The 16,763-nt window shown below is 40.1% G+C and overlaps 1 protein-coding gene across 7 annotated transcripts in view; it reads left to right on the top strand.

The window, feature by feature from the left end:
* EML1 (EMAP like 1) overlaps window positions 1-16,763 on the top strand; it is a 173,406-nt gene that overhangs the window by 103,717 nt on the left and 52,926 nt on the right. For all 7 annotated transcript variants that reach the window (XM_017656620.3, XM_017656618.3, XM_017656617.3 and 4 more), the window contains exons 2-3: window positions 3,984-4,166; window positions 14,133-14,268. In XM_017656620.3, the coding sequence (XP_017512109.3) occupies window positions 3,984-4,166; window positions 14,133-14,268 (319 nt within the window). The remainder of the gene's footprint in view (window positions 1-3,983; window positions 4,167-14,132; window positions 14,269-16,763) is intronic.

Below are 16,763 nucleotides of genomic sequence, written 5' to 3'. Positions count from 1 at the left end.
TATTTAGTTACTACTATGTGTTACATACTGGGAGGATAGAGCATTGAACCAGCAGAAAAGATCTTTGCTTTCATGGAGCTTACACTGAATGTTTTCAGATAGCGAGCTTCTGATTTCATTGATATTCTTCATTGTTTGTCTGCGTTTTATTTCATTTCAGCTCTCTGTTCTTTCCCTTCCCTTTGCATGATTTAGATTTATTTACTCTTCTTTTTCTAGTTACTTAATGTAAAAACTGAGTATCATTGATTTGAGAATTCTCTCCTTTTCTAATAAAGGGATTCAAAGCTATTAATTTTCCTCAAAGACCTGCTTTAGCTGTAACCCACACATTTTGATATGTTACATTTTCATTATCATTCAATTAAGAATATATTCTAATTTCTTCTGAGATGTCTTCTTTAGCCAAATGGTTATTTTACAAGTGTGTTGTTTAATTTCTTAAGTGTAGGGGTTTTCCTGGTTCTCTCATTGCTTTGGATTTCTAATTTAATGCTGCTGTGGACAGAGAACATTCTGTTTCAGTCTTTAAGTTTATCCAGGCTTGTTTTATGGCCCAGAAAATGATGTGTCCTGGTAAATGTACCATGTTCACTACCACTGTTGGTTGTAATTTTCTATGCATATTAAGTCAAAGTGGTTTATAGTGTTGTTCAGATCTTCTGCGTCTTTACTGAATTTTTTAATTAGTTGTCGCATCAGTTGCTGAGAGAAGAGTGTTCAAATCTTCAGTAATAAATGTTAATTTGTCTGTCTCTCACTTTAACTCTGTCCATTTTTGTTTCGTGTATTTTAAAGCTCTGTTATTGGGCATGTTTATGATTCTCTTGTCCTGATAAATTGATTTTTTTTTCATTATGAAATGGTTCTCTTTATCTCTGGTAATACATTTGATTTGATATCTATTTTATCTGATATTAACATTGCCACTTCTGCCTTTTTATGCCTACTGTTTACATGCTCTATCTTTTCTCCATTCGTTTACAGTCAACCTGTCTGTGTCTTTGTATTTAAAATGTGTGTCTTGTAGGCAGCATAGAGTTGGTTCTGGCTTTTTTCTCTGACATTCTGTGCCTTTTAATTAATATTTTTAATGCCATCATTACTTTAATGTAGCATTTAATGTAATTATTTCTATGTTAAGTTTGGGCTTATCATTTCAGTTTTTTGTTCTCTACTTGTCTCTCTTTTTTGTTCCCCTCTTCCTCTTTCCTTCCTGCTTTGGGATTACTTGAATACAGAATTATAATTTAATATTTCTGTGGTTTTAGTTATACTTCTTTGCATTATTCTTTAGTATTCCCTAGGAATTACAATGCACATCTTTAACTTTTCACAGATCCCTTATAGTTAATAATGTATAGATCCATGTCCTTCCCACCCTTTATGTTACAGTGGTTATATGTATTACATACACATACCTTTTAAACTCTATAAGACTGCATTATAGTTTTCATATAAAAAAGCTTAAAGATTTATAGGAACATTAAGAGGAAAATGAAAAGTGAAAAAAAAAGTCTTGAACTCATCAGACATTCATCATTTCCAGTGCTCTTCACTTTTTCCTGAGGGTCTGAGTTTCCATCTTGCGTGATTTCCCCTTGCTCTGAAGGGCTTCCTTTGGCATTTCCTGTAACGCAGATCTACTGGCGAAGAATTCTTTCAGGTTTCATTTATCTGAAGATGTCTTTATTTTGCCTTTATTCTTGGAGGATATTTCTGCTGGATATAGAATTTTGGGCTGAATATTTTCCATTCAGTACATTAAAGATGTTTCACTTCCTTCCAGTCCCCATGGTTTATAACAAGAAGTCAGCTGTTAATCAGATCGCTGCTCCCCTGCCTCTAACAGGTCAAGTCGCTCTTGCTGCTCTTAGGAAGTGCACCTTACCTGTGGTTTCCAGCAGTTTGGTTATATATACCTTGAGGTGGGGTTTCTTTGTGTTTGTTTTGCTTGGCATTTGTGTAGCATTTTGTAACGTGTTAGCATTTGTACATTTCTGTCCTTCATTGAATTTGGGGCATTTGGGCTGTTACTTTTCAGTTATTTTTTTTCTGCCCTGTTCCCTCTTCTTATGTTCTAGTCAAGCGTATATTGGGCTCTTTGAGATCATCTAACATCCCCACGGCTCTACTGGGTCTTTTCCCCAAGTTTTTTTCTCTGTGTTCTTCCCCTTGGATACTCCTGTTTTCTATCTTCAGGTTTGCTTGGTCCTTCCTGTCACGTCCATGCAGCTGTTAAGTCCTTTTGGTAAATTCCTTATTTCAGAAATTATATTTCTCAGTTATAGTATTTCCATTTGGTTCATTTTTTGTTACTGTGTCTCTGCTGAGACTTCTCACTTCTCTGCTGAAATGTTTATTCATTGAAAATACCCTTATTTATAAAGGATAGTTATAATATCAATTTTAAATTTCCTATTTGTTCCAATATTTAACTCATTTTGGAGCTGGACTCAATTTATTTTCTTTTCTCTTGAGAAATTTCTTGATTCCTTGTGTGTCGAGTAATTTTGGATCGGATCCTGGATATTGCAAGCGTTAGATTGTGGAGATTCTGTATTCCGTCATCCTTCTCTGCTGAGTGCTGCTCGCTTTGTCTTAGTGGGTGGTTTTCTTGGCCGGACTGGAACTGCAGAAGTGCAGCAGCCCCAGCCTCACCGCTCGTCTTCTGCCATTAGCTGGAGTGCTCAAGTCTGCTGCGTGCTGTGTGATTCACAGGTCCGTCAGAGATGTGAAGAGACAGAGTTTGGGGATCCCCTTGCTGGCTTTTTCCTTTCTGGGATTTCCTCACTCTCTTCAGTGTTCACAGTTTTTTTACTTCATTTTGTGGTTTTTCAGGACAAAAAGACAATGCCGTTCTCCCCAGGTCCTCAGTCCCCATTGTGGGCACCGCTTAGCCTCAGGCTAACAGCCGCCAAAGAGGACATTTACTTGCATAGTTCCCCATTTGCCCTCCACTGAGTGAGGGTAAACTCCTCACCAGAGCCCATATGCCTATGTTCACTCTCCAGTACCTTCAGGCAGTTGTCTTTGCATAATTTCCAGACTTAATAATTGCTTTCTATAGGGGGCTGATGCTGTCTGAGAGGAGTCTGTCATGCCTGGAAGCAGAAACGACTCCACGAGGCTTATATTTCAGTTAGGCAACAGACAAGATAATTATAGTTTGTAGTGATGCTACGAAAGAAAGAAGTAAAGTTGATGGAACAACTTTAGGTAAGGTTGTTAGGAAAGTTATGAAGAGCCCCCATTTGAGTAGAGGCCTAAAGAACAGAATAAAAAGGTGGTTGAAAAATGCCTCAAGGAAAGGCGATAGCAGATGCCCTACAGGCAGGAGGTGGAGGTCAGTGTGGCCGGATGGTGGTGAGGGAAGGGAAGAGGGATGATGCAGAATGAGACCGGAGAGGCCAGAAAGATCCAGATCTTTATAAGGAACTGGGAATTAATGGTTCTACGCAAGAAACTGTGATGGCTATTGGCATAAGGGTATGCTTACCAGACAGACTTGACCCTCATATCGCTTTGTCAGAAGAGCCAATCGCAGAAAGTCTTGACCATTAGAGAGTATGGCCTTGTGATGATCTGACTACCTGTCATTTAGCATTGTTGGAACAAAAGCTAGAGGACCATGCAGTGGATTTCTGCAGTGTGTGGGAAGTTGAAGTACATATATTCTAATATCCCCTGTACTTCTGAGGTTCTCTGAAATCATGGAAAAGATAACAAGTTGGCCTGTGCGTCAAAAAATATATGGCAATTAAAAACACAGGTTATAAAAATTGAAACGCACAGAGAATGAAAAGACTGGCTGGTAGAATGAGGTGTTGTAGTTCTACATAGTAGAAGATTTCACATGATTTCTACATGAGTGTTTGTCTTCAGTTTTTAAATATTATGTTATAGCGATGTGCAGTGTATGTGTGTTGGTCAGATTGCTCTGGAAACACTTAATGACTCACATGTTCCTTTCGTTGGTGTAGATGACAGCGCTTCTGCTGCAAGTAGCATGGAGGTTACAGACCGCATCGCCTCTTTGGAGCAGCGAGTCCAGATGCAAGAAGATGACATCCAGCTGCTCAAATCGGCTCTGGCTGACGTGGTTCGGCGGCTGAACATTACTGAGGAACAACAGGCTGTGCTTAATAGGAAAGGACCTACCAAAGGTGGGCATCTTAGATGTGCAAGAACAGCAGGAGAACTGGTCTTGTTGAAGGTTCTTCCTCCAGCAGATACATTGCACTCTTCAGTATGACAGAGAAGGGCAACTTAGAAAGACAATGAGACACCCTTAGCATTGTCAGACATCACACAAAGTGGGGCACCCATTTTTGGTTTGATGTTGGTGAATTGTGTAGCCCAGTGTGCACATTTGTAGGTAATCAGTAAGTGCTTGTTGAGTCAAGGAAAGATGGGCTGCCATGGACTGGAGAACAGTTGTTTCCTGACAGTCTCGAGGTGGAGGTAGTTTGCAAAAACCCTGTGGTCCTCTGGGTGCCTTTTAGAAGCTGTTCCACCGGGAAACATTTTAGTGACTCTGACCTCTTTCTCTGTACTCGGTTTATACTATCATTCAGTTCAGCCCAGCGAACACTTAATTGGTCATATGCCGGATGAGAAGCTCTGAGCAAGGGCTGGGGACACAGGGATGACAGGTCCTTCCCTGATTTGCTCAGAGTCCTGAAGCTTATCGCTAACTTCCTCTCCCTACCCCACCTTCCTAGATAATCAGCTCCTGCTGTGCAGAGCCTCCTGTCCCTCCTGAATCTCCTCTGCTGTCCATGAGAATGTCGCCAACTACAGAATTCTATACCTAGTGGATTTCCGACAAAGTGAAATCATCATTTCATTTCCCCATGGTGCCTGGAAACGGGCTGTATAAAAGCAATATTGCATTTTAACTAACTTTGTAGTGACCCTCTTCAAACTTTGGAAATACAACCCCTCATAAAAGCACCTGCCCTGGATAGTACCTGATGTCTGCTTTCTACCTGTATGTGTGGCTCATCTTTTGCCAGAATCACGAAAGGGGAAAAGGGATCCCCCTTTTCCTGACTCTAGAAAACAGAATTCATCTTGGCTATAAAATACCTTCGGTTAAAATGTCTTGAGATTGTGGCATGTAAATGTCCCTTTCAAGTTAACTTTCTTTTTTTGTTTGGATTTAACAAATTATTTCGCAGTTACCGTATTTTTCTTGGAGTCAGGAGAGGGTACTGTCTGATGTTGCATGTTAGCTTTTTCTCAAGTACTTGGCCACGTTTTCACACATCTGTGGGAAGAAATCTATTTCTTTGTCCTTCGGGGTAATTATCACCAGCTCTGCGTGAGATATCCATGCTGGGCCCTGTCTTCATCCTGAATAATCCTCTCAAGTAATCTTTTTCTCCTTCTCAGTTAACAAAGTGATTAGGGTATTTTAAATAGAAACCAGGTTGTTTTAGGTATTCTTGACCTACTCAGCTTCCCAAAAATAAATCTGCTGACTTGAAAAAAATAAAAATAAATACCCAAAAATGTACATCAAAAGTAGCTGCTTTATAAAACTTCAGACTTTTAAAACTTCCTTAGTTTTAGAAAATTCATGGAAAAAATAATACAGGAGGCCTACCCAGGAGTTTTCTTTTCTTAATTAAGAATAAAATGTGATTTTTTTTTAAAAACATCTCATTTTTTCATAGATCTGATTCTTTATAATATCCTTTTCATAAGTGAAGATAAATCAAAGCATGGTAGCCAGCAGGTCACACCAAAAAATAGAGAAAAGGCCATAGGAAAGCTAGTGAGGGGGGCAGCACCTCCTGAGGGGGGCAGGCTGTGGTCTTGCCCACTTCATAATGTGGGTATCAGCGGAAGCGGGCAGCGGCTGGTGGGGGCAGCCCAGCAGGAGCCCTGCTTTCTGCTTCCCCCGGAGAGTGCTGCATAGGTACTGCCCTGCGCCTCCATCTGGAGGGAGCACGCCCTCTGCAGCCGTGGTTTGGTAGGGGATCTTTCAGACAAGGCGGATTTTAGGCAAACCTCCTCTGATTTTTTTAGAAGACACATCATTACTGTCACTTCACCATACTTGGCTTGCTGTCCCCACACAGACTTGAAGTAGAGCAGACACATGGCATTCTAATTTTTACACGTGAAGTGACTTTTTTTTTCTCCCCAAGATTAGTTCAGAAGCTTAGAGCTCCATGTTTTGAGCTTTGGGTGCACATCTTTGTGCGGTTTGCCCAGTTGAGAGAGGCACCTGTGCCACCAAGACACAGGCTGCCCTGGAAGGCAGTGAGCATGTAGTGTGTGGTTCAGCTCAGAGGAGGTGCGTGGTGCGCACCGCATCCCCGTCAGCAGCTGTCCCTGGCTGCTGCACGCAGCTCCTGCTCGGCCGCAGTACTGCCTGGAGGCCGCTGGTGAGCTCCTACTCCCTTTCAGGACAGCGCTTCACTTACTTGAAGGAAGTTGGCATGCCCTCTAAGCTTTGACTTACTTTGTCATTCTTCATTGGCTTAACTAATAACTCACCAGCAGATGAAGTCCAGGGCTTCCTGAGTCAGGGGAAGGATTGTGGCCAGCCCCGCAGAGGGCTAGGCCTGTGGCCGCCGGGAGCTCTGTCTCAGACTCCTCGCTTTCTGGGCAGCATTCTCCTGTCCCCAGAATTAGCCTCTTGTACTAAGTTGTTATTCGGCCTTCTGAACCCAGTGATAGGCCCTGGGTCTTAGGGTTACCTCAGTCTCTACCTAAGTCCCCAGACTTTGTTATCATCTTTTCCTTTACTTTTGTTATTTAAAAAAAATAACTAGAACTGGTTGCCATGTCATACTTCCTAAGTGTAGAGAACCTCAGCCTGCAAAGTTAATTTTGCGCATGTTGGATTTGTGTTCAGATAGCAAGATTTGGAATGTTTTAATTTTGCTTAGTGTGGGTTACTGTATAGTGGAGTAAAGAGAATCAAATGGCCCGTGGAAGCGTGTTTTCTTAAATTCTTGCTAAATTAAAGTTGTTCAACGCTGTGATTGCAAGGGACAGACCCCCTTATGTATTCCAGGAATGGTGAATGTAAATACAGAAAAATGCTGGGTCAGTGAAGGAATTTGTTGCAGCATTATGCATATTGGATAGAAAACAATAGAGGAAAAACAAGCAGTAGGGGCATAGCCAGAAAACTGGCACCTCATGTGATTGAACGCTGTGTAGTCTCTAAAAATGTTGGTGTTATTGGTAACAGTGAAATACTTTTGTATTACATGAAAAGTCACAAGAGGATATAAAACTGGGTGTGTTGTAATAATTTCAGCCAAAGAGATAAAGTCTCTGCAAAGAAGACTGGAAAGAGCTCTCATGGGTTTTCATCCTGAGTTGGGAGGATTGTGATTGTTTTTTCTTTTTTTTATTTTTAGCTGATTTCTAAATGTTCTTTGGTGTATATTCCTTAATAAGCAGAAGAAATTTATGTTTTAAAATGACTCCTTTCTCACCACTGAATGTGACCTTCACTGCCTGGAGGTCAACAGCAGGTCTCAGAGGGAATGTCTGGAGCTGGAGTTTTCCCTCATGTTCCCAAGAAGACTAGGAATTGTGGTTTGGAGTTAAATACATAATAAGCCCATTGTATATGCACAGCTAATTTTCATTTCAGTTCTAGGCGACTGTGGCATGATTTTAAATGCAAAATATAGGTTGCCATATAGTACTTGTCCCATGTATCTGGGATTATCTGCTTTGTTAGGCATTAATCAGCAAGTGGTTCGTATTTCTCATTTTAAATTTTGCTTGTGTGCTCAGACATCTTATTAAATTTGTAAAACTTTAATACACCTTTTGCAGACTTTATAACTGGTTATATTAAGAGCCTCTTTAATGACCAGATAAGAGATTTATTAAATATAACCAAAATCTTCTGTTGAAGGGGCTGATAAGCAAGTCAGTCCTGCAGACCAGGACATCGGAACCTTCTATTCTCAAAACTTAGTCTCTGCAACTGCTGTTGAAAGCAGATCTCAGATAATTTTTAAGCAATCTCTGCTACATTAACACATAACCCTGATATTCAAAAAATACTTGGCAGCTACCATTTATTAACTGGGTAGGTTCTGAATTTTGCAATATGTATTTGGATTTATTAGCTGATTTCTTCTTTCCAAAGTTCTTTGATGTGAGTGTGATTTTGCTCATTTTACAGATTCAGTATCCTCTAGGAGATAGAATAATTTGCCCCAGGTTACACAGCTGGTAAGGGACAGATCAGGGACTGGACCGCAAGGCTGGCTGTATATGTTTTCTTTTTGCCGTCCATGTGGCTTTGCTGTGCATACTTAGCAGTATTATTAAAATTAGCATTGTTCAAATCAAACCAAGTATTTAAGAAATGAATAATCAAGTGACTAGAAATGGGAGTTCTTTTCTTTGATTTGCAAAGTGTCCAAAATATAATAGATCATATTCAGCACATGACTGTGTGGCGTAATACGGTCCCTTCACAAATGTTATTAGATGGGTGTAACTAACAAATGGAAATTTTTAAGCTCTTGCAGTAAATGAAATTAATGACTAATGAGCTTAGGTCTCCATCCTGGTAACCAAAATGAGAGAGCAGGGTTTTTTTTCTCTTGGAGCCTACATTTTCTCCTCGTCCTTTGCCTTACCGGTTGGTAATTACAGAAAATAACTGCTTTCCTTTATGTGGAGCATGCTATAGTTTCTTTTTTCTTGTTAATTGCCCTCCCCAGTTTAGATAAGCTTTCTTTAGTGATTGATAGAAAAGATTTAGTACACATATTCAGTTTTTCAGGACTAAGAAAGATTGTTTTTAAACTTTGTATTATGTGAATGTTCAAATCTATATGTAGAAAGAAAAATAACTTATTTGCTACCTGCTTCATTATCCACATGCGGTCTCTTTTGTTTCATTTATTATTCTTCCCCCATCTTCCCAACTTCCCCTTACCCCATCAGAATTACTTTAAGGCAAATCCAAGACAAAACCTTATCTGTAAATACGTTAATATATATTTCAAAGATATAAAAATACTTTTCAAAAATCTGTATTACCATCACACTTAAAAATTAATAATTCCTTCATATCAAGTCAGCATTCAGATTTTCCCAGTTGTCTAATAATAAATGACTTTATTTATAGCAACCTATTGACATATAGTTCACCTAACATAGAATTTGCTCTTTTAAAGTATATAGTGCACTGGTTTTTAGTATGTTCACAAAGTTGTACAACCATTCCCACTGTCTGATTTTACATTTTCATCACCCAAAAAGATACCCCCTACCATTACCATTCATTTCTCCTCCCTCTCCCAGCAACCACCAATCTACTGTTTCTATGGATTTGACTGTTCCGTGCATTTCATATCAATCAAATCATCCAATCTGGTCTTTTGCCACTATCTTCTCTCACTTTGAATAATGTCTTCAGGACTCATCCATGTTGTAGCATGTATCAGTATTTCATTCCTTTTACGGCTGAATAATATCCTATCATATGGATATGCAACATCTTGTTTATCTGTCCATCAGTTGATAGACATTTGGGTTGTTAATAAGTGTGACTTTTTGTATTCAGATCATTAATATCCTTTTTGCCCATATATACTTCCATTACATTGAATTTTCAGTGTTACAGGATTCCTGCACTATTAGACCCATGCCTGAGATTTCAAATAAATAAACATGGTACATGGACAGCCTTATCTACCTGTCAAACAAGATATGAAAACTTGATTCATGTGTATTCTGGTAATTTCAAAATTTTTAAAAATAATTGGATCATAAATCTGCTGTAGTTCGTCAGGTTTCCAGCACAGTAGGTCAGAGGTGCCGTATCTACACACTGCTCCACACCCTGCTTTTCTCAGTGCGGTTGGTAGATGCTTCCTCAGTCCTTCTACAGCGGAATAGTGCTTCACCGTGAAGATGTGCTGCAGTTCATTCGGCCAGTCCTACTGGGGGTCTTTTGTTATACAGATAGTGCTAGAGTGATTGGCCTTGTCCATATGGCATTTTGTGTTTTTGCCAGTTTATCTTTAGAATAGGTTACTTGAAGTGGGATTGTTGAGTCAGAGGATAAATACATCTGTAGCTTTGCAATCATTAGTGATGGGGATCTTGTCCAGCACTTAAGGAATTATCTACTTTTCTTACAATTTAGCAAAAGCAAGTTGTTTTCTCCAGTTCCAAGTCTTTCTAATGATTAAATAGATAATTAGGAGCTGTGGGTTCATAATTATCAGATATGCTAAAACTATACTTTGGGCTTCTATACATAATCACATACATAGTCATGCTTTGCATAATTAAATTTACTTTGAAATCTAACGGTAAGTTTTTATTAAGATGTAAGTTAAAAATGTTTCTTGATCTTCAGATTATAACAATAAGAAGCGTCAGTAGATTTGACTAGCTATACTTGAATTTCTGTATTTACAGCTGTAGTTTGGAAATGCATCATCAGGGATATATTCTCAAAGTCTGTGTATTCCAATCTTGACCATGTACAAAGATGGGAAAATTTTCTTTTCAGGCTTGATTGTGAATGTTTTAGACCTAAGATTCTGAATACGTTTGTCAGAGCCAGAGATTTTCAGTTACCACACTGTGGAGTCATTTTGCAGGGAATTTAACTCAAAGTAGTTTATGGGCACCTGAGGGCTGGCAGTAAATACCACATGGGTGGCCGGACCAAGGTGTCCGCCCGATAGGGCTGTCGGAGCCGACTTGCCGGGGCGACCAAGTTACCAAGAACTCAGATGTTGCTTTTCAGACGTTCTTCTCACATGAATTAGGATCATAGATTTCAGAGAGGAAAGGGACATCCTTAGAGCATTTATGGATTAAAACTTTACTGTGTGGATTAAGAAGACGAGGCCTAAGGTCACACTGCCGGTCGGAAACACACTGGGCCAGCGCCCTGTCCCTCAGTCCCTCACCTCAGCCACTTCCTCTCACTTCTGGGCATGAGGATGCAAGCAGCCGTTTTCTGGATAAGAACCATCCAGGGTGTTCCTCAGCACCCCCTGGGTGTGCAGGATGCCTGTGGGACACGCGCTGGATCTGGGTCTGCCTCAGGTACCTGATCGTAACTGAAATGTCCCAAAGCATCTCATCACCTGGAGGTATGGCCCTGGGGCAGCACCTGTCCTGTATGGGCTGTAGTGGGCTGGGCACTCTGGGGTCAGCTTTAAACTCCATTCCTAGTCCTCACAGCAGCCCCACAAGGTGGGCATCATGACTCTTATTTTGCAAAGAAGCCAAGGCTTGGGAAGGTAAGTGGCTTCTCCGGGGCCACATAAGCCACGTTGAGAGCGAGTCCCATCTTGCCTGACCTGAGACTCTGCCTGTTATTGCTCTGTGCTTCTCAGCTTCCCTTGACATTTGGGATTCCGACCATCCTGATATCCCTCCGATGATCGCATTCTAAACCTATGTAATATATCAACCATTCTCCTTTTATTTGAGAAATTCTCCTTTTGATGCTGTGTGTCTATGTTTTGCCCCTAGGAACAATTAAAATGTTATTTTAAAAAGAGAACCTTTCATGAACCAGCAGAATGTATCATATCGTAGTGTGCCCTCTGGAAGCTAGAGATCCGTTTACCTCAGCACCTGATGAGCAGGAGACTGGGTTTGAACCTTCCCTGGTGCTGCTTCTCTTCTGCAGTTTTAAAGATTGCTTGTCTGAAAGTGACTCATTACAGCCGCTCTTGGGCCCTGCCAGCTTCGTGCTCCAGGCAGGTACTTGTTCAGACTGGACATGGGGAGTTTTCTCTTCCAGAACTTTAACTTTTTGCAGCCACCACCTTCCCTGAGTGGCTAATCATGTTTAGATTTGGACACATGAAAGAAACCTGATGTGGTGCCGTGTGCCAAGTAGGTATTTAGTAAGCGTATCGGTGATGGTGAGGCAGTTCAGGAGTCAGCGGGGTCAGAACTCCGAGGATGTTATCCTCACTCCCTGGCACCGTGAGATGCTCCTGGCCCAGGTTGTGTATTTCCTGCCCCAGCCCCATTCTGGCATTTTGCCAAGAAGCCCTGATGCCTTTTGTCATGGAATTGCACTACAAACCAAGGTCTGGTACCAGGTGTCATTACCTTGGGCTCTCAGCAGGCAGAGCTAGGAAGTATATGTGTTTTAGGCCAACCTGGGTATACGTCCACATCTGTACGTTCATGCCTGGAGCTATATGAAGCCAAACATGACTTCACGCTGATGTCCTCCCTTCTGCTCTGGCAACACCGGCCATCCCAGCCTTCGCCGCTTGCTGGCCTGTGACTGCCCTCTCCGACAGTGACAGACCTGGCTCCCGCTGCCCTCCATGCATTTCCCCGATGGTTCAATTCCAGTATTCATGCAGAGAAGCTTCAGAATTGTTATCCCTTGCCCCACAGGAAACGTGACCAACTAGAATACTGTGCTGCATGCAGCTCCTTTTATAGTCTTGCAGTCTCTACTCATTTCCAGAATTACTTACGTTGGCACCTTTCCTCTGCACCCCCTTCCACGAGGTTTGGTCATCTATGTGTAATGCAGTTAGATTCTTTTGACTCTGTCTGCATTCCATCATGGGGTTCCTCCATTTCCTAATTGACTTATTTGCACACATCAAAGTTCATTCTTTGTGCTCTAAGAGTCTGTAGGTTTGGACAAATAATAGAGTCCCATAGCCGCCACTACAGCATCACACAGAATGGTTTCACCACCCTAGAATTCCCTTGTGTTTCACTTGTTCACATTGGCCTCCCAAACTCGCCTCCCCACCAACCTCTAGCAGCCACTGATTTTTTTTTTTGGTATCATTAATCTACAATTACATGAGCAACATTATGTTTACTAGACTCCCCCAATCACCAAGTCCCCCCCACATACCCCATGACAGTCACTGTCCATGAGCGTAGTAAGATGCTATACAATCACTACTTGTCTTCTCTGTGTTGTACAGCCCTTCCCGTGCCCCCCTCCACATTACGTCTAGCAGCCACTGATTTTTGTCTCTATAGTTTTTCCTTTAATAGAGCATCATATAAATGGAATCATACAGTATATAGCCTTCCAAACAGACTGCCTTCACTTGACAGTATGAATTTAAGACTCTTCTGTGTTGTATGGATTGCTTCATTGCCTTTTTGCTGTATCATATTCCACTGTATGGATATACCATCGTTTGCTTATCCGTTCACCAATTGAAGGACATCTTGGTGCTACCAGTTTTTGATGATCATGAATAAGGTTGTTACAAATATTAAATACAGGTTTATATGACATAAGTTTCAAATCGGTTGAGTAAATAGCTAATATCACACAATCACGATAAGACTATATTTAGCAACTGCCAAACCACCTTTCAAACTAGCTGTAACATTTTGCATTCCCACCAGCAGTGAATCAGAGTCCCTGTTGCTCTGTATCCTGGCCAGCAGTTGGTGTTTTGTCCGTGTTTTGGATTTTGGCCACCCTAATAGGTGTATAGAGATATCTCATTACTGTTTTAATTTGCATTTCCCTAATGACAAAAGGTGTAGAGCATCTTTTCATATGCTTATTTGCCATCTGTATAGCTTCTTTGGTGAGGCGTCTGTTCAGATCTTTTGCCCATTTTTTTAAATGGGCTGTTTGTTTTCTTGCTGGTGAGTTTTAAGAGTTCTTTTTATATTCTGTTTGCACATCCTTTACTGGATCTGTGATTTGCAAATATCCCCCCCAATCTAGGACTTGTCTTTTCATCCTCTTAGCTGTATCTTTCATAGCACAAAAATGTTTATGATTTCAGTGAGGTCCAAGCTGTTGATATTTTCTTTCATGGATTTTGCTTTTGGTGTTGAATCTAAGAGTTATCTCCAAACCCAGGGTCACACAGATTTTCCCCTTGTGTTTTCATCTAGAGTTTATGGTTGTGCATCTTACACTCAGGTCTGTGGTCCATTTTAAATTCATTTCTGTGTACAGTGTGAGGTTGGCATCTAGGTTTATTGTTCCAGTACCATTTGTTGAAAATCTCCATTAAATGGTCTTTGCACCATCATCAATTCCACGAGTGTTTTAAAATGGACATTCTTTCCTCCCTACATAGCTTAAGTTCTGTAAACAGTTGCCTTGACAAAGGTGAAGGTTTTGATTTCCTTTTCTGCTTGTCTTACAGCAAGACCACTGGTGCAAACCTTACCTTTAAGAACCACCGTCAACAATGGCACCGTGTTACCAAAGAAACCCAGTGGCTCTCTGCCATCCCCGTCCGGGGCCAGGAAGGAGACCGCTGTGCCAGCAGCCACCAAAAGGTAGGTGGTGAAGTGCTGGAGGTGAACTCGGAAGCAGTTCCATCCCAGAGTTTACCATAAGTATTACTTTTTTGTAAGTTCTTTTTTACAAGTTCTCATCTGAATGAAAGCTCATATAGTATGTTGCCATACAGGACCCATATAGATTTATTATTCTGCTTTTTTCAGATTTCATCACATTCTTTCAGATCTCATTGGCTAAAACCATGGTGTGCCATTTGTGTTTTTACTTAAAAGTTCTCTTGAAAAAACAAATGGGAGCATAACCTATGTAAAAATCGCTGTACTGTTCCCACATCTGTACTTGGCACAGCCAACTTCAGATTGCCATGCTGACCTTAAATGCTTATCCATAAAATGTGGATAGACTCACACGTGTAAGTTGTGCCCCGCAGTGGAGTTCTTGATCTTGATATTGTCTGTCAGATCAAGCAGAGCTTGCTTTTTAACTCTTCCGTGATTTCCTAATTGTCACATTAAAATATTATATTTTATGTATCAGGGTACTTTTCTAAATTTTAGGCTCTAGAAAATCAAATACCTGATGATGATCAGTGTAGAAAGCCTTAAAGAAATTCTGCAGTGCTGGCTCGTGCGCTCGCTTGAAGAATGCAGCGGAACCGTGGAGGTCACTAAAATGCTGACTGTCTTATGTGTGCAGGGGACGTAGAGTGTGAATGTGCTCAGTCGTGCACTGTGGATTCCCAGGGGGCTTGCAAGCATTAGATTTGATGTTGGCTTGTGACTCAGGATGAAATGTAGCAGTCCCATCTTATCTTTTAAATATATAGTGTTTACTCATAATGGCCTATCCTTCACCAAGAAAATTTTCATTGTATTTCATCAGATAGAATTTCATGTACTTATTGTTTGTAGATTTTAAGAAAATTGGTTTTTCAGGTCTTAAAATTTTAAGATGAAATTCTTAGCCTCACTTCATATCTGTTTAATGCTTGTTTGAGTAATTATTTGTGATCAACATGAAATGACCTGCTGGATTCTAATTGGAGCAGTAGATATGGATTATCTTTTATTCATCTAGTTGTTGTTAGATTGACTAGGTTGACTTTTTTTAAAGATTCAGGTTGCCAGTGTTACGATTTCTTTCTTTTCATGGTTAAAAAACACATAACATTAAATTTATCATCTTAACCATTTTTCCTGTTATTGTACAACAGATCTCTAGAACTTTCTTACCCTGCAAAACCAAAACTCTGTACCCGTTAAACAGTAATTCCTATTCTGATCCCTTGGCAATCACCTTCCTACTTTCTGTTTCTATGGTTTTGATTATTTTGGATACTTACTATGAGTGGAATCATACAATATTTGTGCTTTTATGACTGACTTATTTTGCTTAGCATAACCTTGAGGTTTGTTCATATTATAGCGTGTGTCAAGATTTCCTTCACTTTTAAGGCTGCATAGTATTCCATTTTACACACACACACACACACAAACACACATCTCAATTTCTTTATCTGTTCAGCTGTCAATGGACATTTGGGCTGCTTCCACCTCTTGGCTATTGTGAATAATGCTGCAATGAACATGGGTATACAAATAACTCTTCAAGATCCTGTTTTTAATTCCTTTGGGGATTTAAATCTGGAGATTGCTGAATCATAAGGTAATTCTATTTTTAATTTCATGAGGAACCATCATACTATTTTCTGTAATGTCTGTGCTGTTTTACATTCCCATCACAGTGCACAAGGGTTCCAATTTCTCCTTATCCTCACCAAAACTTATTATTTTCTCTTCTTTTGATAGTGGCCATCCTAATGGGTAGGAGGTGACATCTCATTGTGATTTTGATTTGCTCTTCTCTTATGATTAATGATAATGATCATCTTTTTATGTTTGTTGGCCATTTGTATGTTTTCTTTGGAGAAATGTCTGTTCAGCTCCTTTGCCCATTTCTTAATCATGTTATTTACTTCTTTGTTATTACTGTTGAGTTATTAAAGTCCCCTATATATTCTGGATATTAACTTCTTGTCAGATATGTATCTGTTGCAAATATTTTCTCCCATTCCATAGGTTGCCTTTCACTCTGTTGACTGTTTGCATGGGAGTTGTTTGATGTGGTCCCATTTATCTATTTTTGCTTTTGTTGTCATATCCAAGAAACGATTGCCGAATCCAACATGGTACAAGCTTTCTCATGTTTCCTTCTAGGAATTTTATAGTTTTAGCTCTTAGTTCAGGTCTTTACATCCATTTTAACTTGATTTTTATAAATAGTGTAAAGTAAGAATCCAGCTTCATTCTTTTACATGTGGATATCCAGTTTTCCTTATACCATTTGTTGGAAAAACTATCCTTTCCCAATTGCATAGTCTTGGCATCCTTGTCAAAAATCATTTATCTGTATACACAAGGGTTTATTTCTGGGCTCTCTTTTCTTTTCCATTGATCTGTATTACCTGTCTTTATGCCAGTAAAGATGCCACACCATCTTCATTACTGTTACTTTGTGGTATGTTTTGAAA

Source organism: Manis javanica, chromosome 8 (genome assembly GCF_040802235.1).
Source record: "Manis javanica isolate MJ-LG chromosome 8, MJ_LKY, whole genome shotgun sequence".
NCBI lineage: Eukaryota > Metazoa > Chordata > Mammalia > Pholidota > Manidae > Manis > Manis javanica.
This window is presented reverse-complemented; position numbering and strand designations above follow the sequence as displayed.